Source organism: Phyllobates terribilis, unplaced genomic scaffold, assembly GCF_046119375.1.
Source record: "Phyllobates terribilis strain yellow unplaced genomic scaffold, ASM4611937v1 Scaffold_12__6_contigs__length_324123572, whole genome shotgun sequence".
Lineage (NCBI taxonomy): Eukaryota > Metazoa > Chordata > Amphibia > Anura > Dendrobatidae > Phyllobates > Phyllobates terribilis.
In genome coordinates, this window is record NW_027362772.1 from 37,972,808 (window position 1) to 37,998,193 (window position 25,386).

General features: G+C 43.1%; 1 protein-coding gene across 5 annotated transcripts in view; it reads right to left on the bottom strand.

The window, feature by feature from the left end:
* The window catches only part of LOC141173011 (myelin-associated glycoprotein-like), a 99,249-nt gene extending 87,221 nt beyond the window's left edge, over positions 1-12,028 (bottom strand). For 2 of the 5 annotated variants that reach the window (XM_073657630.1, XM_073657634.1), the window contains exon 1: positions 11,910-12,028. In XM_073657630.1, the coding sequence (XP_073513731.1) occupies positions 11,910-11,993 (84 nt within the window). In that variant the 5' untranslated portion in view covers positions 11,994-12,028. Of the gene's footprint in view, positions 1-2,519; positions 2,596-11,909 lie in introns of those variants that run through there. The other 3 variants (XM_073657632.1, XM_073657635.1, XM_073657633.1) reach the window with 2 other exon arrangements.
* Between the last annotated feature and the right edge of the window lie 13,358 nt (positions 12,029-25,386).

The following is a 25,386-nucleotide window of genomic DNA, read 5'->3' on the forward strand; positions in this document are numbered from 1 at the left end:
TACAGTTAGCTTTATATGTATTGTATTCAAAAGAAGGGGAAAAATTTGCAGTCTGCATGAGCGATTCAATCAAACACTGCAATGATCATTATAACCCTCATGGTTGTATGTGGTATTGCAATTTACATATGACGGCAAGTAAGCCTTCTGCTGTGCTCAGGGCATTTGCATGATGCAGAAAGCACTACCTCAAAGAATTAAATGGCAGAAGAGGATCAGTAGTGTGCAATTGGTGTCAATAAAACTATTGTAAAATGACAACACTTAGTATACTGCGCAGGCTGAGAGTTGTAAATTTTCAACACCTGGAGAGTCACAGGTTGAAGGACACAGTTAAAGGGGTTGTCCGGTCCAAAATGATAAGTCTGCGGTCACTCTGTGTGACTGCAGACTTATGAATCCCCCAGAAGATGCACTGTGTGTTGCAGGGATTCGTCGAGTTCTGAGCCTGAACCATATGAGTTAAACATATCCCCTGCCAGAGCCTGACTAGTGGGCGTGGCCTCGCTCCATACAATTGTATTGAACAAGGCCACACCCACTGGGTGACCATGCATGCTGGCCGGCCTTGTCTCTAGATGGGGTGAGGCCTCGCTCCATACAAGTGTATGGAACAAGGCCACACCCATTAGTTGGGTTCTGGCAGGGAGTATGTATTAGGCCACGGCCCCACAATCAGTATTTGGTCAGAATTTTTTCTCAAGAGTGCGTGTTGAAACCAGGAGTGGGTGATAAATACAGAATTGGTGACTTGTTTCTATTATACCTTTTCTCTGATTGTTCCTCACCTGGTTTTGTCTCCCACTCCTGAGAAAAAATACTGACCGAATTCTGACCAAATACTGATAGTGAGGCTGTGGGCTATCACATACATACCCTCTGGTCCCAGCTCAGAAACAGTGCGCACGCTGGGGGGATTCATAAGTCTGCAGTCACACAGAGTAACTGCAGACTTATCATTTTGGGCCGGACAACCCCTTTAAGGATCATCAGAATAAGGCCTCCAATAAGCCAACCTTATTACTACCAAAAGCTGGGGGCTTTTCTTCGGTAGACTGATTTTGAAAGTCGACGGGTCTCTCAAGTGCCAATATCTTCCTCATCCTACCTTGTATCATTAACTTTTTCTTTTCACACTGCGAGTTATCATTGGACACAAAAGAAAAAACGAAACAACAAATTCATAATATAAAAAAAGATTAACTTGAAACATCTCAGAAACCTCTTACGAAAAGGTTGTGGTAGCTCGTGAGCTTGGAATCCCACTAATCCCACAAATGAAGGGGCTCGGTAATGATCCCTAACCATATAGCTGAGATTTACATTACTCAGAAAAAAAGTTGGTTCTAATTAATAAACCAAAACTTTCATTGGTCTTTCAGTGTAAAGCCCCTCCTATGATCGTCAAGCATGTCTTCCATACACAGATCTCAGCCGAGCACTACAGTGTCCTCTATGAGAAAGCCTCTGCCAGATTCTTCATCTTATAAAAAAAGGATCGGCTGTCACAACTCTGACTTGCTGGACCCTTCTCTTACCGGACATCATCTGTCAGGGGAGAGTTGGAAAACCCATGTACATAATAGTCTCATGGCCGATCCAGTCAATATCGGTGGATTTGGCTGTCGTTAGTCTAATGTGTAGGGGGTCCTTACAGTCGTAAGATGGTCAATGGTACCATCTAATATGTCACTGCAAAATATCAGATGGTCCAAATACTCTGTGACGAAGAACTCCACCTTAGCTTCTATTGTGATATGCCATTGAGAAATGTTGGAAGTTAATATTGCTGGGGAATATAATTTGAGACCCCCATAGATTCTCAAACTTTATGGTAAATTTCAAAACCCTTGTTATGGCTTAGAAATTTCAGAGGCTCGAAAATGCCAATAAAAACAATGCTGAGCAATGGATTTTAATGGCAGAGTATAAAATTTAGGTGGTCAACCAGAAACATTATAGGCTCATCAAATGGGACCTTGACCCAAAATGTAGAACATTTATTCTATTTGCAAAAATTATTACTGTAATGAAGGGCATTCATCTATTTATTAAAAAGGAGAATTAGTCTCCCCAGAAGTCAGGGTTCTAGTAGTGGGACTCTCATCAGTGATATCAAGCCTTAAATCAATACCACATTATCGAAGATGATAAATATTTCACTACATAGATAAATATGATATGTAGCTGATAAATAAAAGTGAGGATCGAGGGGCCACAATAATAACTCCTGTGGGCTACCACTGTCCCATCACTGGTGTAAAGTAGGTTAAAAAAAAATGCAGTGAGAAAATCAAATATACTACCAATCCCCCCCCCCCCCACAAGGGTAATTATAGAGACAGATGTCTCTGCTCAGTGTTAAGGAAAATAGAGGGACATGGTATCAGCCTCAAAGACCCCAATAGATGCTACATTGAAATCAAAATGTTAAAATGGGATTTTCGTTTAAGAATTTAAATGCATATGTACAGTGCTGGATCTATGAAGCTGTTTACTGAAAGATTACAGAACCTTACCCCTGTGATGCGAGCTTTGTTTCTGTATCATTTCTTTCCCTTTTCACATTTTATGATGTGTTTTAATCTTCAGAAAAGCAGAAGTCATGAGCTCATTGTAGAAGTAGCATAAACAAATTAGCTGAATAATCATATTTATACTTTATACTGTCCCAAAAGAATTGGGCAATGCACTTATATTTTGGATCGACATTTCTTGATTTAATCTTAGTTACAATTCACGGATTTGTATAAATATTTTTCTTAACTTATTCTTTTCTTCTCCGATATTTTTCTACTTAGTACTCCAAGTGCACAAGGATGTAATATTATTCCTGGGTTGTGAATCATGGTTGTTAACATCTTATTAACACATTAAGTTTGCATTCTCAATTTGCCGAAAAATTGCAATTTGACCACAAAGTGTGAACATAGCCAAAATTCTAATCTTAAGTGTAACTTTCATTTATCAAATCAAAAGTGTATCAAAACATGAAAAACTATTATATAGTGTATCTTATTAACAAAAAGCTTCTTTGAGTCTTAATTCATTTTTTTTTTAAATTTGCTGATCAACTATGTATATTAGTCCTTGGCAACACTCTACTGAGAGGCAATATTGAGGAAGAGAAAGATGAAGCACGTTGAGTTTTGCCGTCCAATCATTTTGTTGTTCCAGTCTATAAGATGCCGCTAGAGGTGTCTGGTAGAAACTTACTCCACCCTACAAACTGAAGCTATATGCACGCTCTGCCCAACCAATGATGAGTGTATGTGATTCAGAAGGAACCAGGAAGTTGGTTAAGACTACGTTAAACTAGTTGTCCAAGGTGTAGGGGCAACTCTAGATTAATTCACACGAGAGCTTGCTTGAGTGACGCAATGCTCAGTTTCATCATTGCACACTCTCAGTCAGACGGGAGTCATTTCCCGCATCATGACGTGCTGTATAAATCATGTCTTTAAGCTGTCACTGACTGAAACATTCACTGTCTCTGACAGCTGACCATCATGGCTACAGATGCAGAGACCCATTTCAGTGGTTCCTGCTTTCTGATTATTGTATTCGGTCAGTCAATCTGACTGACTGATCATAGCATGTGATTGATGGGAAGTGTGGAAATATCAGCACTTCCTTGCATGATCAACTCAGGAAGCTTGGCGCAGCTGACAGTCAAGCTCCTGCAGTAACGGCCAGGGTTGGTGCCCACACTGCCTCTGCCTGATTATCCCTTTAGATGCCTCAATCAATAGAGATCGTGGCATTTGGAAGTTTGTGAGAGGTAGGGGGCTCTATCTCACCCCATCCGCACCCGCACAACAAAATCACAAGGAGTCCATGGTTTTCATGGCACCCAGAGGTCAAAAAATGACATCCTGGTGTGCCAGATATGGTGTCCTGTTAGACAAACAATAGGCAGGGTCTAACAGGCATTCTGCCTTTGTAAAATCACAAGTCTCATGCATTGCAGTTCTGGCGCATTATAATGCATGAGATCAGTGATCAGAATAATAAAAGTTAATGTTCCATAGAGGTACTAAGTAAAAAAAGTTAAAAAGAAAATTGAAAAAAAATATAAAAAAAACAACCCCCCCCTCACAAAATAAAGAACAAAAAATTTGACACCAATAAAAACAAATACTTATGTAAAAACAAAAATAAACAAAAAAGGTACACATATTTAGTCCAGAACGAACTGATCTATAAAAGTGTCACACTAGTTAACCCCTACAGTGAATGTCATAAAAAATACCGTGGCAAAATACTATGTTTTTTCATCATACTGCTAGAAAAAAAAAAGAATAAAGCGTGATCAAAAAAGACGAATGTAAATAAAAATGGTACTGCTGATTATGTCATCTTATCCCTCAAAAAAATCAAGCCATCATACAGCTCCATCAGAATAAAGTGATGCAAAAACAATATTTTTTCTATAAAATTGTTTTTATTGTGTAGAAGTGGCAAAACTTTAAAAAAATTATATAAATGTGGTAAAGCTGTAATTGTACTGACTCGAAGAATAAAGCTGCTTTATCACTTTTACCACACAGTGAATCAAGAAAACCACCAAAAAACAATCTCTGAGTTGCTGGTTTTTGTTCATTCTGCCTTACAAAAATCGGAACAGAAAGCAATAATAAAATATGTTCCCAAAAATAGTACCAATAAAATGTTAACTCTTCTCATATGAGGAACATGCATGCTGTTGATTTGTTCATCCTGCCTCCCAAAGATTGCAGTAAGGCTCGGCTCACATATATTCTGTGCTCTGCGCTGAATGCTTCCCGTGTAAATATCTGAAATACGTGATTCAGACGGAACCTTATAACCTTATTCCTTATAATGAGGCACATGGAAGCACTGTGGAAGCCTTCTGGCCAGTGATCCGGGGGTGTCCATCATTTTAGGTGTGCATAAAAGCATGGTCAACTGTTTTGTGCCCATCTTAAATGCTGGAAACCATCGAACAGAAGCCGCACCAGAGTCCAGAGTAACTTTGCCGCCTCCTTAGTGAATGGATCCCTTGCGGGTTTCATACAAATCACATATTTTGTAGATTTAGATGAGAATCTTGATATACAGAAAGTGCTCAGCGTAGAGCGCAGGATAAATATAAACTGATCCAAAATGTTCTCTACCCTAAAATGCCACCAATAAAAAGGTTCTACTCAATCCACAAAAAACAAGTCCCTACTCAGGTTTGTCATCTGTTAACAGAAACATAGGAGGTGTCCACATCACTGGTAGTACAGGGGCTCTAGACAAGTTATGTTCCTCCCACCAAAAGAAATCCAGTGAATTCTGTGATCCCTCCTACTAAGTCCCACAATATGCTTAAACATATGGGAAATGTTATGTATTAACTATTTTGTTTGTTATAACAAGTTGATTTAAGGGCATAAAAATTCAAAGTTTGAAAATTGCAACATTTTCTATTTTTTTTGTAAGATTTTCGATATTTACATAAATTAAAGCAAATCATAAACATCAAAATTTACCACTACCATGAAGTAAAATATGTCACAAAAAAATAATCTCAAAATCACTGGAAAAAGCTTACGTGTTCATGAGTTATTACTTCATAAAATGACGCATGTCAGATTTTAAAAATGAGGCTCGGTCATTAAAGTACAAAGTGGCTTAGTCCTTAAGGGGTTTTAATGTAATACTGAGCTGAACTCTCTGCTGGTTAGAAAAAAAAAGAGTCTTGGGAATGGAGAGAGATCGGCAGACAGTTTGCCAATTCTTATGTGTCAAAGAGCATTTAGGCTGTAAAGACATAGGAAGAATATGCAGAAAATTGTTTAGGATCCTTTGCTACCTCCTTAGAAGCAAACACCGAATTGTAGGGTGGATGAGAGATCAGGATTCCGATACATAAAAAGTTAATGTTTATGTAAAGAAACCATGGATATATTTTATAAGAAGAATGGTTTAAGTGAATTTTTCAATTCTCTTTCTGAGCTTAGCATTGAAAAGAGAGGGGAACACTGAGCTCAGGAATATATATATATTTCTAATATTTGATTATTATTTATATGTAGAAAGATGCTTAGTAGATATCGGGATTTAGAAAAAAGCCAGTGAGTCATAGTTTGCCCCACCCACATGCAGTGATTGGCAGGTTATCTTGGGTAGGCGGGGCAAGCGGGACTCTCAGACTTTTCTATGCAATTTCTGACAGCATCTAAAAAGTGTTTATGCCTGAAAGAACTAAATTAAATTGCATGATATGATATATTTCTGCGTTCAGTGTCTCCTCCCATATCCTATTCTTCTCTCAGGAAGGTAATTTGAATCATCCCTCTTTTCCCCATTCTTAAAATAATAATAATAAAAAAACATTTTTAGCATCACTGCGTGTAAAAAAGTCCAATATTTCAAATTATAACATTTTTTATTCCATATCATGCATTATGTAAAAATAAACAATAAAAATGCTGATGCAAGAATTGTGGGGTTTTTATCACTCTGCCGTCACCTTTAAAAAAGTGTGATAAAAAGTAATCAAAAAGTGATACATATTGTAAAGTATTACCAGTAAAAACTACAGTGAGCCAGTCTAGAAATTAAGTTCTTACAAAGCTCTAGCTTTTTGTAAAGCTATAGGGCTCAGAAAATGGCAACTCTAAGCACAATTTTTTAAAAATTCTTACATTTCTTAATTTTAAAACTCAGAAAGAAAATGAAAGTTACATTTCTTCAAAGACAGAGACTAAAAATGAAAGTGGCTAAATGTAAATTTTTAGCAACGGAAATGGGTTAAGTTTACTAAGCAGATAATTCCGGAAGTTTAGTACTAAATGTGGTTTATGTTGGCAGCTATATAATAAGTAACAAACAAAACTAGAAGGAGGAAGTGGATGGGAACTTCTCAAAAGGGGAAGATGTACGCAAAAAGTAAATTCTACATGGGTGGGGTTTCAAATACTGATAATCCTACTAATTGTCAGTATGGGTCACTTATATCTCCCATTAGAATGGAGCGGCAGTACACATGGTCCATTCATTCCTGTGAGACTTCAGGAGCGCTGTACTCGGCTTTCTCCGGCCATCCCTATGGATAGGTGATATCTTTTTCCAACCCGAATGCCCCTTTAAAAAAAGATTGGAAATTTACAAAAAAAAATTGAAAAATTAGTGACTTCCAAACTTAATTTTTCTGCCCTTTATGCTATGTTGAAAAGAACATTTAAAAAAGTCCATATGGTTTTCCGTATTTCTTTTTTTGCACATCCGTAAGTCATTCACTTTTAAATTTCATTTTTGATATCTGATTTATACACCCACAATTGCAAAAACAGTAAAAGTACAAATACAGTTTCCTATTCATTACAAAGAATCCACAAAAATCAAATGGTGTCCATAGGGTATCAGTATTTTATATGCACCTATTAAGTTTAAGGGGCTTTTCCCACGAACAAAGTTAGTTTTAATCAATAGATATTGAAATAATAATAAGTTCCATAATTGGATGTGTTAAAAAATGTTCCTGTGCTGAGATAATCTTATAAATGCCCCTGTTGAGTACTGTGTAATGGCTGTGTCTCACTGTACAGGAACATTGTCTGATCATACCACATCTCCTGGACAGGGGAGGACACAAAAATAAGTATACAGACAGAACAGCACAGTTTCTGTTTTCTTCCAGAGCATAAAAATTGTATATTCTCAACAGTCGGGGCAGTCTGACTTTATTTGGACCGAATCAAAGAGCTTTCAAGAGATTTGGTCATCTCTAGCCTTGAGGTGCCAAAGCAAAAAACACACCCAAAAGGAACCACTTTTGGAAACTGTGACCCTATAGGAATTCATCTAGGGGTGTAATTTTCTCTGAAGTACGTCAATATCCTGTATGTGGTATTAGGCTACTGTTTGGGCACTCAGCAGGACACAAAATGGAAAGAACACCATTTGAAATTTGGTGCCCAAATTTAGCTGGAATGATTTTCTGGAATGAGTTTTCTTAGCCCATGTTCAAAGCCACTAATATACCCCTACTTTTTTATTTAATTTTTTGCTTGCTTACATTATGGGATTTAAACATTTAGCTGTCTAACTGCTGGCTTAAAACACTGAAATACTTTTGAATTGCCGTGTATTTCATTGGACAGTTTTATACTAACATGCAGGATTACGCCGTCAATCTTGTGCCCGCTCTCGCTGGAGTCTCTGACCGTGACTTCTCGTGCTGCAAGACTCACATGCTGCAAGAACCCATCAAGCTTCTCTCAACTTGAAAGGTCAGTGAGCTCACAGGCTCCCCAACAACCCCGGACCAGCGCCAGCATCCACCGCATCTTGAGGTACATGATCAGTGTAATCTGGCTCGCTGCCAGCTGCACGCTCCTACAAACATCAGTTAGTCCACATGCCCTCTAGGCACCATGGACCATAGCCGGGCAACAATGCATCTTTAGGTATGCCACCAGTACATTGCAGACCTCTGCCAGCTGCACATCTCTGCAAGCACCTTGCTAACGTATCCCATTGGTCAAAGCAGACCATACTTACTATCAGAACCTACTTATGCACAGCAGTTAGCCCGCTCTGAGCAACCTAGGAACTAGTATATGCAACTTCATTACTAATTTCTTTGGGAACAAAAACCCTTTTCTGCCATCACTTCGGGCAGCCTACCACTATCCAGCTACTACCTCAAGGAACGCAACCCTAGCTACAGGGGATCAGAGGGTTCCTACCGATCCTCACTGCATCTCTACAGTGCTAGGCTAGCACCAGCCAGAAATCTGGGTTTACCTCATAAAAATCCAGCCCTCCAACCTCAGACCTCTGTCCTTGGTTCCCAGCATTTATCTTGAACTGCTCATAAAGGTTGCCGAGCTTGACTAAACTAAAAGACATCATCCTCCAGTTCAGTAATCTAATTACCCCATTACTATGCAAACCTGAGGTATTATACACCTAGCTACCTCAGACCATTTCAGGTGACCTCCATCCAGTATTGTTCTTCACGTCCACCTATACCCACCTCTCCCTACCTGACCTAGGACCCTTTCCTAAAGCATTGCTTTTAATATACAATTATCACTTGAATATTTTAATTACTCAATAAAATATTTATATTTTAACCTCATCTCTCCTTAAAGATTTCTATCAGCACCTCAACTTCACCAGGACTAGTGCAGATACCACATACACCTATACTTTGGGTATGTATTATACTGTACTTGTTAATAAATAAAAAATAAATTAAAAAAACGACGTGCGCTCCCGTGTAGTTTTTATAATCAGCAGAGGGAAAGCTGACCACGGTGGGCTGATATCACTAGCCAGGGAAGGGGGCATTATCCAAAGATGTTCCCTGGCTATTAATAACAACCCACAGCTTAGCATTTACTGGTAGAATACAGGGGGAGCCCAGAAAAAAAGGGCATAGGGTCCCTTATAAAATCAAACCAGCAAAGGCTAGGCAGACAGCTGTGAGATGATATTAATAGCCTAGGAAGGGGCCATAAGGCCCAAATGTTCCTTGGCTATTATTAACAGCCCACAGCTGTTTGCTTAGCATTTACTGTCTAGATTACAGAAGGACCCCAGAAAGAAATTGAAGTAGGGTCCCTGAAAAAATCTAAACAGCAAAGGATAAGTAGACAGCTGTGAGATGATATTAATAGCCAGGGAAGGGGCCTTTGATGCTGGCCCCCTATGAGGCTAAAAATATCAGCTCTCAGTGGCCCCAGAAATGGAGCGTTAATAACATGTGCCATTTCTGGTGCTTTGCCTTGCTCTTCCCATTGCCCTGTCTCAGTGGAAAGTGAGGTAATATTTGTGGGGTTGATGTCACTTTTGTATTGTCTGGTGACATCAACCCCACATGTTAGTAATGAAGAGGCAGCCATAAGACGCCTCTCCATTACTAATCCTATAGTTATATTGTAAATAAAGACAAACAACCAGAATAAAGTATTTTATTTGAAATAAAACACCGTTTTACTTTCTTATTTAAAAATACCAAACAGTGTTATACTCACCTAACACCTAATCCCCGATGCCCTTATCTCCTGTAAGAAAACAAAAATAAAAAACAACAATATCCCTCACCTGTCCGAAGTTCTGTCCCATACTGTAATCCACGTCTGGGAAAAGTAGTTTTCAACCTGGATGGTGCCAAGAACCGACCGTCCCCAGCTGAAAACTGCAGCAATGAACTTACCGCCAATCAGAGGCTGTGTTTGCCATGCTGCCACAGCGTGGGAAACACCCGATATTCGGATCCCCCATTCATGTGAATGGGATCCGTGTTTGGGTTCAGGTACTCTTCTGGTACCCGAACCCGAACTTTTAATTAACCTGTTCTGAGTTTGGCTGAACCCGCTGAACCCGAACAGTCAGGGTTTTGCACATCACTATTGGTGACATCACGGTAACAATACTGTGATTTCACCAAAGGTCCTTAAACAGTTTTAATCTCAGAATAGAAATGCTGGGTTATCCATAAGTGAGTGGGGGCAATTGACTAGACTTATATTTCAAGCATTCTACAAAAATCCTGTAAAATCATGCAAGGATTGTTTTCAGGGAAGGTTCTAACTTTTGGTGGAAACACGGTTGATGCTGCAAATCACAGTATTGACTGTCACATCTAAGCAGTTAAATGCCAGTTGCAGCAGCACATCAGCTGTATATTATTACGTGCTGATGGCACAGACTGTGCTTCTGAGCCTACATCATCACAATGCCATAATAGTATGAGATTTCACGATAATTCCCATCTACTCATGATGTAATAGTTTATACGGTAATTGAGCAGTAAGGAGTATGTGTACTCATCATTTTTGTGTTTTTTTAATAAAACTGTATCAAATTGCTGTCTAAATTAATTTATAAAGTCAGGCTTAAAATGGCCCTCCTGGAGGAGAATTGTTTCATTTTATGCTGGTCATTTATTTAAATGATCCACCTTCCAACATGTGATACAAGTATTGGTTGGGTATGCCACAGTGGGAAAGGTTCTCTGCTCAGCGTCATAGAGTAAATCCTAAGAAATCTAATTTAATGTTCCCATTGTTTGTAATTGGAGATGTTCACTGAAGGTTCTAAACAGAATTCGGAAAGTTGTATGATTGTAGTAAGTGTAAAGATTACGATCTTCCAAGTAAAGTTGATCTTTCTGGTATCGGAAAAAGAGTCTTTGAGTTTGGGTACTGGAAATAAGCCAGAAGGATATCAAACTATCTCAGTAGAGCCAAGTACTGGAGGTAGCTACTATATTACTCAATGTCTAAATGGGGGACCCTAATAAGTGGTGGGGTACAACAATGTAGTATATTTATTAACTCACAAACTCAAAGGCTCTTCCAATTCTAGTGAGATGAACTTTACTCATGTGATCATAATCAGTTCACTTACATTGACCAAATAATGTCCCATATTCTCTCTAGAACCATCATTGTATGACCAAACTGGACATTAGGTAATATACTATAAGTCATCATCGAACCCTTTAATGAGTCTAGCCAAATAATAAGAGATGTTAGCCAAGCCAGACATCTATCTCATATCCCAAGTCAAGTTGTAAGTTTCGTTAAAGGGTCAAACTTTGACTTTTGGGACAACTATCTCCATTAGGTTTTACTAGCCAGACCATTTTCTTTCCTCCTGGGAGTGAGATAATTTGATTACTTATTTTTCATGAAGCATTACCAATAAACTGGTCTCCCTAAGAAGAAAACCTTCTCCTCATCCAAAGTTTTAAATTATAAATTAAATGAAGAGTAAATGTGAAACTTATCACAAACTTTCTGTTTCATTTCTTCTCTCTTTTCAAGATTTCTGGTCAGTTAGATGTCTTTTTCTGTAAGTGTAACACTGACGATATAAGATCCCTGTTCAAAAAGTCAAGATTGTGAAGCTTAATCAGTTCAATGGCAGTTACAGTCCCTTACCTTCAGCGCTGACCTCTGGCAAGCAGAATGCAGACAGACAAGACAAAGTGATCTTCTACTCGGTCCAAGTTCTTGCATCACCATTCTTAAGCCATGCCCACCAGCTAGTGCAAAACCGTGTCATCACCCTGACCTTCTTAAGCCACACTCCTCCACCCTAAAACCAGCACCTAGTAATAGTGTTGTCCAGCCTACATGAGACTGATTAATCTATAGGGGCTGACCATTGCACAGTCCCATCTCTGTCCTTACCATGTTTACTAATATGGGTAGGGAGGACAACTCACCACTTGAGAAGCCTCAACATTTACATGTCCATCTTTTTGATTTCCATGTTATCTACATTTATATAAACTGAGGAACTATTGCAATGTAAAAAAAGAAAATGGCACAGGAAGCAACATTTTTGTTGCATCAGAGCTGAAAATATAACATGTGTGAGATAAACTAAGTGTTACCATCACACCAAAGATTATAAAGGTGTTATGTCCGAAGAAAAAGCATGTGATACAAGAAGATTTGCGTGAAGTTCTCAGGAATTTTTAGTGCTGGGCGGTGGCATACAGTAAACAAAAGAAAGGATGCCTCATAGCCAAGAGAAAGCTGACCCCAAAAATGGTGCCCAGGACAGAAGGGCATGGTGTTTGTTACCCCTTCCACACCCTTTACTTCCTGTGTCCCTTCTGAGGTGCAATTAGGGATGGGGCAAACCTACTGCACATGGTCTGCCACTATGATAAGTACATCCTTTGTTCCAGATTGCATAAAATGTAATGCAAAGACAAACGTTTACTTAATTTTTTGTTAAAACGGCTCTGTACTTCCATTTTATTAAAGCATATCCTTGCTGCTTCCATCACCCCACATGGTAAATCTGCATTTAGTGCACATGCAAGTCTAATATGTCCAGGAACAAACCCAATTTACATGCTCTTTAACTTGCCATCCACAATTTTTGAAACAGCAGTTTCTCTTCAGCATTTTGACAGCACTAAGAGTGTTGGAACTTCCCTTCAATTGTTACCCAGCATGCATTGCACATGTCATTGTCATTATCAAATAGTTTGCCTGCCCTTAACTAAAATGAAAACCTTCTCCTCTTTTGTTCCTGCATGTAATTTGATAGATAGGAGAGCAGAGGTAGAAAGACACAGACCCATCCCTGCAGACAGACAAAGCTTCCTGTAGAGAAAAAGATGCATAGAGAAAAATACCGAACCCTGTTGTTTGCAATAAAATAAAGACCTAACCCCATTGCCTGCAGAGAGAAAAAGATCAGACCCACATCCTGTAAAGAGATAAGGACACACCCCAAATTATTGTAGAGAGATAAAGAGTAAGACCCACCCTCCACTTACTGTAGAAAGATAAAGACCTGCCCCACTTTCTGAAAAGATGAAAACCAGTCCCACTGCTTGATGAGCGATAATAACCAACCCCTTTGATGTAAAGACAGCCCCCTTGTTTGTAAACAGATAAAGACCTACCCACACTTACTGTAGAGAGATATAAACCAACCCTTTTTGCATATGAAGAATTAGAGACCGCCCCTACGTCTGGTAAAGAGATAAAGATCCACCCCATAACTGAAGTAAGATAAAAGTCTGCTCCTTCTTCCTGTAGAAAGATAAAGATCCGACCCCACTTCCTGTAGAGCGATAAAGATCCATCCCCACTTCCTATTGAGAGATAAAGATCCACCCACACTTCCTGTAGAGAGATAAAGATTCAACCAGACTTCCTGTAGAGAGATCAAGATCCGACCCCACTTTCTGTAGAGAGATAAAGATTCGACCCCACTTCCTGTGGAGAGGTAAAGATCCACCCACACTTCCTGCACAGAGATAAAGATCTGTCCCCATTTCCTGTTGAGAGATAAAGATCCACTCACACTTCCTGTTAAGAGATAAAAATTCACCCACAGTTCCTGCAGGGAGATAAAGTTCCGCCCACACTTCATGTAGAGATAAAGATCCGTACTCACCGAATGTAGAGAGATAAAGATCCACCCTCACTTCCTGCAGAGAGATAAAGATCCACCCCCACTTCTTGTAGACAGAAAAAGATCTGCCTCCACTTCCAGTTGAGAGAAAAAGATCCATCCCTACTTCCTGTTGAGAGATAAAGATCTGTCCCAACTTCCTGTAGAGAGATGAGAGATAAATATCCACCCATACTTTCTGTTGAGAGATGAAGACCCATTCCCACTTCCTGTTGAGAGATAAAGATCCATCCCCACTTCCTGTTGAGGGATAAAGATTCATCCACACTTCCTGTAGAGATATAAAGGTCCACCCACTCTTCAAGTAGAGAGCTAAAGATCTGCCCACACTTCCTGTAGAGGGATAAAGATCCTCCCACACTTCCTGTTGAGAGATAAAGATCCACCCACACTTCCTGTAGAGAGATAAATACCCCCACCCCCACAGACACACACACACACACCTCTAGGGAGATAAACACCCATCCCCACTTTTTGTAGAGAGATAAAGATCTGCCTCCACTTCCTGTTGTGAGATAAATATCCATCCACACTTCCTGTAGAGAGATAAAGATCCACCCACACTTCCTGTAAAGAGATAAAGATCCACCCACACTTCCTATAGAGAGATAAAGATCCACCCCCACTTCCTGTTGAGAGATTAAGATTCACCCACACTTCCTGTAGAAAGATAAAGATCTGCCTCCACTTCCTGTTGAGAGATAAAGACCCGTCCCCACTTCCTGTAGAGAGATAAAGATTCACCCACACTTCCTATAGAGAAATAAAGATCCATCCCCACTTCCTGTTGAGAGATTAAGATTCACCCACACTTCCTGTAGAGAGATAAAAATCCACCCACACTTCCTGTTGAGAGATAAAGATTCACCCACACTTCCTGTAGAGAAATAAAGATCCACCCACACTTCATCTAGAGAGATAAAGATCCACTCACACTTCCTGTAGAGACATAAACACTAGTGTTGAGCGAGCACTAAAATGCTTGGGTGCTCGAAGCTCGGGCCGAGCTCGCCGTGATACTCGGGTGCTCGACCCGAGCAACGAGCCCAATGTTAGTCTATGGGAGACTCGAGCATTTTTGCGGTGGCACCCCCAGCAGTCTTTTAAAAGCCTAACAAGTGCCCAAAACGATAGTGACAGTGCTCAAATGACATGGGGACAGCATGGGGATCACCCCAGGAAGCATTTCTGACCCCCAGGTCACTGCTGTCAACAACGTGGTCAGAGGTATTAAGCCACTTTTACAGGCTCACAATAAAACGAAAGTGAAACTTTTTTCCTGTGAAATATGTTAAGGAACATCCTTTCCAGGGAAAAGACTTGTGTATAAGTTAAAATAAATGACCAAAAACAAAAATACTCCTCCACAGCTATGTTCACAAGTAGCATTTTTTATGCGTTTTTGCACTTTTGTATTGCTTTCAACTATGACAAATGCATTCACCGGGAAATGTCATTTTAACATTTTACAACCTTATCTGGCCATGTGCTGTGTGACACATGCATAAAGTGCTGAAAAGACATGGGAACAGCATGGGGTAGACCCCTGGAAGCATCTCTGACTCCCAGGTCACTGTCTAAAAGTGTGCCCATCATAAGTGATCCTTGCCGCATCAGAAGATGAAGACTTGCAACTATCCCCATGCAAGTTCTAGTCCCAGGGCAGTGTTCAATTGTACCTCCCCCATTCCTTGCAATACAAGCGCAAGTATGTAGCCTGCCACCCACCCACCCCCAGGCTGCAATACCATACTGCTTGCTTGAACTTGAAATTGGGCCTTTTAGGCATGTGGAGGCGGAATCTGGCCACCACGTCATGGCTGTGTTGGCGGCCTGGAATCCATACTCAGTCCCCAGCCGCCCGGCGGCTGGGTGTCCATACTCAGTCCCCAGCCACCCCGCGGCCGAGTGTCCACACGGTCCCCAGCCGCCTGGGGGCAGTCGGGTGTCCATAAACGGTCCCCAGCCACCCCCATTTCTCCTTGGAACATCCCCCCACACACTTTTCTTAGCCCGGCCTGCTTTAGGCAGCATTGGACGAGCCCACCAGAGAACCAGAATCCTCCGGTGGGCCCTGACTTCTCCATCGGTGGAGTTGAGAGTGCCAAGGTGAGGAGCATGATGATGATGACAGAAGTTAGCATCTGCTATGTATTCTTTTAATGCAAGTGTAAGTGTGCAGACTGCCACCCACCCACCCCCAGACTGCAATTCCATAATGCTAGCTTGCACTTGAAATGGGGCCTTTTAGTTTAGAGGAGGCCGAAGCTGGCCACTACCTCATGGCTGCTTCGGCAGTGAGGTATCCATACTCAGTCCCCAGCTGCCCCTATTTGTCCTGGTGTGTATACATAAGATTAAGCGTGTATACCAAAACATTACCTGTGCCCTCCCCAGTGCATTTAGTGGGAAGGAGAGCCTATTCCGCTGTAGTGTGTGCATGCCAAACCCCTGTTCATGGTACATGCGAAGATGCCTCCCACCTTGCACCTGTCGTTGCAGACTTGCAACTATCCCCATTCAAGTCCTTGTCCCAGGGCAGTGTTCAATTGTACCTCTCCCATTCCTTGCAATGCAAGCGCAAGTATGCAGCCTGCCACCCACCCACCCCCAGGCTGCAATACCACACTGCTTGCTTGCTTGCACTTTAAATTGGGCCTTTTAGGCATGTGGAGGCGGAATCTGGCCACCACGCCATGGCTGTGTCGGCGGCTTGGTATCCATACTCAGTCCCCAGCCGCCTGGTGGCCGGGTGTCCCCGCTTGCTCCCCAGCCTCCAGGGGGTGGCCAGGTGTCCATACTCGGTCCCCAGCCACCCCTATTTGTACCGGTAACCTTTCCCACACTTTTCTTAGCCTGGCCTGCTTTAGGGCAGCATTGGCCGAGCCCACCGGACTATCAGACTCCTTCGGTGGGCCCTTGCTTCTCCATCAGGGGAGTTGAGAGTGCCAAGGTGAGGAGCATGATGAGGATGATAGAAGTTAGCATCTGCTTTGTTTTGTTGTAATGCAAGCACATGTATGTAGTAGCGGCTAGGCCTGAGGAGGTCAGCGTTTTGGCGCATATCCTACCTCCTCCGAGGATTGCTGGATGTTTTCCTGCTACTATCCAAGTTCTATGACTCCCGTTAAAACAAAGCTTCAGGTGATAAATGATGGATGAGGTAGTGGCAAAGGAGAAAGAACAGGAGGAACAGGGACCATTCACATCAATATCAGGCCAGTCAACCAGATATGTCTTGTAGGATATGTTTCTGTAACAAAAGGAGCGGTTCGGCTACACAGTTATAGGGCATACAGTGAGTGCAATGCCTACCAAATATTTCGAGGCACTTCAATGCCCCTTGGAAATGACATGGAGGTCAGAGGGCGTTAACTAAACCTTTTTTTCCATTTATAGCAACTGGGTCTCCTGTGCACTGTTGGCCTAAGCAGTGAATGGAAGGCTTTCCAAAAATTATGAGGTACTGCAATGCCCCTTACAAGAGCCATGTGTGGCACCCCAGGGGTCTGGTCACCACAGTAATAGAGATTACGTCGGAGAGCAAGTGGGAGGTTTCCTGGTCAGGATCCCTTAAACATGCAACATCCTCCTGCCCCAGTCCTGGGAGGGGAGAACTCTGCCCTTATAAACTGGATCTGGGGTGGGGTTGAGTGAGTCAGAGAACAGAGAACAGTCAGAGTCAGAGTGAGAGCAAGGGAAAGTAACTGCAAGGAGCTCTGTAGGAGCTAGGAGCTAAAGACGAGGGGCTGGAAGCTGAGCAGAGCTCGCCCTGGCAGAAGACAATAGGAACCGGACACAGGAGTCCGAAGCTGTGAGGACTTATATATCCAGCAGCAGAAACCAGCCGGCAGGGGATTTCAGGTCCTTTGGCCATAGAAGCCCGGAGGCTCAGTCACAAGCAAGGGACCAGCACCGCCGTCGTGGAGTGGAGGCTAACAGAAGGCCCCAAGTCACCAGCCATATGGGTGAGCACTACACGGTACACTCAGGGACGTGGGCTACTTCTACCCGCTTACAGCAAGGTAGCCAGGAAGAGTGCAGACAGACGGGGAGGCCTACAACTCCACCTGGCCAGGGGAACTCCTGCTTGCTCACAGACTGACCAGGCCTCTTATGCTAGCCAGTACTCCCGGGAGGGTCTACCTTATAATCATCAGTAAAGACCCTGAACTGCACTGCAAAGACTCTGAGTCATTCCTGAGGCACTCGTGCACCATCACCCCCATCATCCACACTCACTGTCCTGAGGCTATACTCCTCCCAAGGGGAGTTATCCCATTCTATGCTGCGCACACAACACCAGCCTCAGCGGTCTGCCTCGCAGCGGTGGTACTCCCTGACCGCAATCCACGGGTGGCGCAGTCGGACAATTAACCTCAAAACCTAAGAAAGATTGACACTGGTTTGACTAGCCTGAGCCACGGGACCGGGTCACCGCCATGGAGACTACAGACCCCAGAGACCCAGCTCCGGGTATCCCACACACATGTACACACGGCCCAGGGGGCGCGTCACATGCAGTACAGCATATTACAAACATAAGTCCCATTATTGAGGAGTGGGTGTCCCATAGTATTTGCTTATGCCTTGCAAGCAAAAGCTGCCAAAAATTAGGATGGAGCAACTTGCAATGCCCCTTACAAGAGCCATGCAGTACAGCATATTACAAACATAAGTCCCATTATTGGGGAGTGGGTCTCCCATAGTATTTGCTTATGCTTTCCCAGCAAAAGCTGCCAAAAATTAGGACGGAGCAAATTGCAATGCCCCTTACAAGAGCCATGCAGTACAGCATATTACAAACATAAGTCCCATTATTGGGGAGTGGGTGTCCCATGGTATCTGCTTATGCTTTCCCAGCAAAAGCTGCCAAAAATTAGGACGGAGGAACTTGCAATGCTGGCACCCTGGTGGTATAGTGGTGGTGGAGGCTGAGGATAAGGAGAAGAAGATTAAACAGCCGAAACGAGGAAGCGTATACCCATGTGTGGGTGTGAAGCGGTGCATGTAAATACACCTCCCGAAATAACACAGTGGATTTGACTTTATGTTACTCTGCTGTCATTTGGTGGTGATGAGAAGTCTGGCCCAATCCAGCCCTTGTTCATTTTGATAAGGGTAAGCTTGTCAGCATTGTCAGTTGACAGGCGAGTGCGCTTATCAGTTATAATTCCCCCAGCGGCACTAAAAACACGCTCCGATAACACGCTAGCAGCAGGGCAGGCCAGGACCTCCAAGGTGTACAGAGCGAGTTCATTCCAAGTGTCCAGCTTGGATACCCAATAATTAAAAGGCACAGAGGAATCACGGAGGATGCTGGTACGATCGGCAAGGTACTCCCTCACCATCTTTTGAAACTTTCCACTCCTTGTGAGAGTACCCCGCGCCTCAGGGCCTGTAAGCTGGGCGGGTGTCAGAAATCTGTCCCAGAACGTTGACAGTGTTCCCCTGCCTCTGCTGGCTTGGAGTTGCATCTCTCTCGCCTGTACGCCTTGGTTGGGCAACGAACTGTGACCTCTGCCGCTAGCGTGTTCAGATGGGAATTTTTTTAAGAGTTCTGCAGCAAGGGCCTTCTGGTATTGCCCCATTTTTGTAGACCTCTCCACCTCAGGAATAAGAGAGTGAAAGTTCTCCTTGTAGCGGGGGTCTACAAGTGTCACCAACCAGTATTGACTGTCACCCAACATTTTGACAACGCGAGGGTCACGGTTAAGGCAGCGTAATATAAAGTCAGCCATGCGTGCCAGACTGGTAACGGGCAAGATTTCCGTGTCCTCACCAAGATGACAACTGACCATGCTCTCCTCCTCCTCTTCCTCCTCCCCCCTGTCCTCAGGCCACCCACACTGAACCGACGGTATGACACTTGTACAGGTACTACCGTCCACAACGCATGATAGCAGCTCCTGTTCTTCCTCCTCCTCCTCCTCCTCTCCCTCATTGTCCCCCAATGCACGTTGGGATGAGATGAGGCTGGGCTGTGTGTAATCGCCCGCTACGGCTTCTTGATCCATCTCATCATACTCTGGCTGCAATGCCTCCTCTTTAATTCTCTGCAGAGAGCGTTGCAAAAGACAGACAAGTGGGATGCTGACACTAATGATGGCGTCATCGCCACATACCATCTTGGTGGCCTCCTCAAAGTTTGTCAGGATGGTACATATATCAGCCATCCAGGTCCACTCCTGAGGTCTTATGTGTGGAGTCTGACCTGAATATCGACGGCCTTGTTGCAGCTGGTACTCCACAACTGCTCTCTTCTGCTCACAAATCCTTTGCAACATGTGGAGGGTAGAGTTCCAACGTGTGGGGACATCACACACCAGTCGGTGTGCCGGAAGCTGCAAACGCTGCTGCAACACAGCAAGGGCGGCGGAAGCTGTAGCCGATTTGCGAAAATGAGCTGACAGGCGGCGTACTTTCACGAGCAGATCTGGCAACTCGGGGTACGATTTAAGAAACCGCTGAACCACGAGGTTAAGCACATGAGCCAGGCATGGTACGTGTGTGATCTCACCTCGCCTCAGAGCCGCCACCAGGTTACGGCCATTGTCACACACGACCATGCCGGGATGTAGGTTCAGCGGTCTCAGCCACAGATCTGCCTGCTCTTTCACAGCTGTCCAAAACTCACAAGCAGTGTGAGGTTTATCACCTAAGCTTATGAGTTTCAGCACAGCCTGTTGCCGCTTGGCGGAGGCAGTACTGCAATGCTTCCAGCTTGTAACTGATGTGGTGATATCTGAGATGGAGGCTGAACATGAGGAGGAGGAAGAGGATGCGCAGGAGCTGTACACTGTGGGGGCAACTCTGACTGACTTAGGGCCCACAATCCTCGGTGTGGGGAGGATGTGTTCCGTCCCAAGGTCTGACTGGGTCCCGGCTTCCACTATGTTTACCCAGTGTGCCGTCAGAGAGATGTACCGACCATGGCCACAAGCACTTGTCCACGTGTCCGTTGTCAGGTGGACTCTCCCAGTAACTGCGTTGTTGAGGGCATGGCAGATGCTTTGGGACACGTGCTTGTGTAGTGCGGGGATGGCACACCGGGCAAAATAGTGTCGGCTGGGGACCGAGTACCGAGGGACGGCCACCGCCATAAGATTGCGGAAGGATTCCGTCTCCACCAGCCTAAAAGGCAGCATTTCCAATGCAAGCAGTCGTGAAATATGCGAATTTAGGACTGTGGCCTGTGGGGCGTTAGCTGCGAATTTCCGCTTTCGTTCAAAGGTCTGGGATATGGACAATTGGACGCTGCGGTGGGACGTTGACGTGGACGTTGATGCTGTTTCTTGAGAAACTGCCATAACAAGTGAAGACTGAGAGGAGGGGGCATCTTTACATGCAGTATGGACAGGGGATTGCCTTGCACACACAACAGGGGGTTCTATTGCACGCACAACAGTGGAAGAAGCAGTGGTGACACCCGCTGACACTGGTCGTGGACCCTGGGTTTCGCCCCACAAAGTCGGGTGCTTTGCTGCCATGTGCCTGATCATGCTGGTGGTGGTCAGGCTGGTAGTTTTGTCACCCCTGCTGATGCTGGCATGGCAGGTGGAACATATGGCCTTTTTGGGGTTATCAGCAGAGTCTTTAAAAAAATTCCAGACTCTGGAAGACCTACCGCTTGTACTGGCAACGTCCCTCGTGTTGGTGTTACGGGGAACGGTTGCCTGCCTTCTGTCTGCGGCCACCACACTGCTTCTTCCTGCCTGTTGGGGTACTCTGCCTCCCTCCCCCTGTGTGCTGCTGGCCTCACTCTGCATGTCCTCCTTCCACGTTGGGTCAGTTACTAGATCATCCACCACCTCCTCCTCTTCCACTTGCGCACCACGATCCTCCTCCTCACTTCCTGGCAATTGTGTCTCGTCATCGTCCACCTCTTGTGACAAATTGCCAACGTCGACTTCCTGTGGCCGTGGCTGTTCAAATATTTGGGCATCGCAACATGGGATCTCCTCTTCCACCACTTCAAGCGTATCAGGCGAGGGGCCCAAATATGGAAATGGACCAGTGAACAGCTCTTCAGAGTGTCCAAGTGTGGGATCACTTGCTGTCTGACGACACTCGGCATGGTGGGAGGAAGGAGCATCAGGGTGAGGAGGAGTATGCGGTCGAGACTCACGGCTACTAAGAGTTGACCGTGTGGAAGACAGACCGGAGGTGGTGGTGCCCAGGTAGCTGGAAGTATTGTCTGCTATCCAATTAATAACCTGTTCACACTGATCAGTTCTCAATACTGGTGTTGTTCTGTGCTTCCCTAGTAATTCGGTCAAGAAGTGGGAGCGAGAAGATGTGGCTGTTGGTTGTGGCACATTTTCACCTTGGCCACGGCCCCGTCCTCTGCACGAACCATCACCAGAACGTCCACTTCCATGTCCCTTGCCACGCGCCTTGCCCATTGTAAATGAAGTAAAATATCTTACACTTGCACTATCAATGGAAAAAGGGTAATAAAGAGTAGATTAGAACCGTGGAAGAGGAAAACCACAGTTATTGTTTACTGGGGTATACCACACTTTTTTAAATAGAGATATTTGCGGCTGAACAGTGAGCGACACACTCAAACTGCTTTTTTTTTAGATACCAAAGGCCCAAAACTGGATAGTACAGCGATTTGACCCGTGGAACTGCGAAACCACACTGGGATGTCGGGCCTACACAAGACTATTTTCAACAGATATATTTTTGTGTCACAACAGTCAGGAGACACTACTGTTTTTCTTTACGGAAAAAACTACCAAAACCTGAATAATAGAGATTTTTTACCGTGGAACAGCAAAACCACAGTTATAATTTACTGGTGTATACCAGGCTTTTTAAAATATATATATATTTGCGGCTGAACAGTGAGCGACACACTCAAACTGTTTTTCTTAGATACAAATGGCCCAAAAGTGGATAATACAGAGGTTTGTACCGTGGAACTGCAAAACCACACTTGTATTTCTCGGGCCTACACCAGACTATTTTCAACAGATATATTTGTGTCTGAAAAATCAGGGAGACACTATTTTTTTTTTTTTTTAGAGCAAAAAATACAAAAAGCAGGATAATAGAGATTTTTTACCGTGGAACAGCAAAAGCACACTTCTGTCTCTCTGGCCTACACCAGACTATTTTCAACAGATATATTTGTGTCTGAAAAATCAGGGAGACACTATTATTATTTTTATACAGCAAAAAATGCCAAAAACAGGATAATAGAAATGTTTTACCGTGGAACATCAAAACCACAGTAATAATTTACTGGTGTATACCAGGCTTTTTAAAATATATATATATTTGCGGCTGAACAGTGAGCGACACACTCAAACTGTTTTTTTTAGATACAAATGGCCCAAAAGTGGATAATACAGAGGTTTGTACCGTGGAACTGCAAAACCACACTTGTATTTCTTGGGCCTACACCAGACTATTTTCAACAGATATATTTGTGTCTGAAAAATCAGGGAGACACTATTTTTTATTTTTTTTTACAGCAAAAAATACAAAAAGCAGGATAATAGAGATTTTTTACCGTGGAACAGGAAAAGCACACTTCTGTCTCTCTGGCCTACACCAGACTATTTTCAACAGATATATTTGTGTCTGAAAAATCAGGGAGACACTATTATTATTTTTATACAGCAAAAAATGCCAAAAACAGGATAATAGAGATGTTTTACCGTGGAACATCAAAACCACAGTAATAATTTACTGGTGTATACCAGGATTTTTAAAATATATATATATTTGCTGCTGAACAGTGAGCGACACACTCAAACTGTTTTTTTTAGATACAAATGGCCCAAAAGTGGATAATACAGAGGTTTGTACCGTGGAACTGCAAAACCACACTTGTATTTCTCGGGCCTACACCAGACTATTTTCAACAGATATATTTGTGTCTGAAAAATCAGGGAGACACTATTTTTTTTTTTACAGCAAAAAATGCAAAAAGCAGGATAATAGAGATTTTTTACCGTAGAACAGCAAAAGCACACGTCTGTCTCTCTGGCCTACACCAGACTATTTTCAACAGATATATTTGTGTCTGAAAAATCAGGGAGACACTATTATTATTTTTATACAGCAAAAAATGCCAAAAACAGGATAATAGAGATGTTTTACCGTGGAACATCAAAACCACAGTAATAATTTACTGGTGTATACCAGGCTTTTTAAAATATATATATATTTGCGGCTGAACAGTGAGCGAAACACGCAAACTGTTTTTTTTAAATACAAATGGCCCAAAAGTGGATAATACAGAGGTTTGTACCGTGGAACTGCAAAACCACAATTGTATTTCTCGGGCCTACACCAGACTATTTTCAACAGATATATTTGTGTCTGAAAAATCAGGGAGACACTATTTATTTATTTTTTTACAGCAAAAAATGCAAAAAGCAGGATAATAGAGATTTTTTACCGTGGAACAGCAAAAGAACACTTCTGTCTCTCTGGCCTACACCAGACTATTTTCAACAGATATATTTGTGTCTGAAAAATCAGGGAGACACTATTATTATTTTTATACAGCAAAAAATGCCAAAAACAGGATAATAGAGATGTTTTACCGTGGAACATCAAAACCACAGTAATAATTTACTGGTGTATACCAGGCTTTTTAAAATATATATATATTTGCGGCTGAACAGTGAGCGACACACTTAAACTGTTTTTTTTAGATACAAATGGCCCATAGAACTGCAAAACCACACTTCTATTTCTCTGGCCTACACCAGACTATTTTCAACAGATATATTTGTGTCTGAAAAATCAGAGGCACACTTTTTTTTTTGGGGGGGGGGGACACCAAAAGGTTAATAAGATAGGTATTTGTACATTGTGAAGGAGGAAAAAAAAAAGAGGATTTAGATAAAAAAAATAGGATTTTTCCTGGCCCCCGGGACCTGGAGCTAAGTCCAGCAATTTCAGCAACAGGAGCAGCACACAGGACTGTAATGCAGCGTTTGCTGGTATAACCACTGCGTTTCCTATACAGCCTGCCTGCCTGCCTGATATACCTGGGATGGATATTAGTCCTGAGAAGGACTGTTTGTTTGATCTGGCAGCCTTTACAGACCCTACACTAACTATTTTGCAGGATATATCTCTCCCTAAATCAGCAGCGCTGTCCCTACACTGTCTGATCCGGAGCGACTGTGTCCAAGATGGCGGCGCCCGGTTTTAAATACTCGAGGTGACGCTGTGCGGCCAGCCAATCACTGTAATGCCCACAAACAACATGGCTGCGGCATTACAGTGACTGGCTGGCAATCCCTGCATGTTCATTGGCTCTGTAAAGAGCGCCAAACATGCAGGGCGGAGACCCGAGCTCCCGCCCGAGTAACCCGGAAATGCTCGGTGCTCGCCGAACATCCCGAGTAGCGTGATGCTCAGGCGAGTACCGAGCAGTGTCGAGCATGTTCGCTCAACACTAATAAACACCCATCCCCACTTTTTGTAGAGAGATAAAGATCTGCC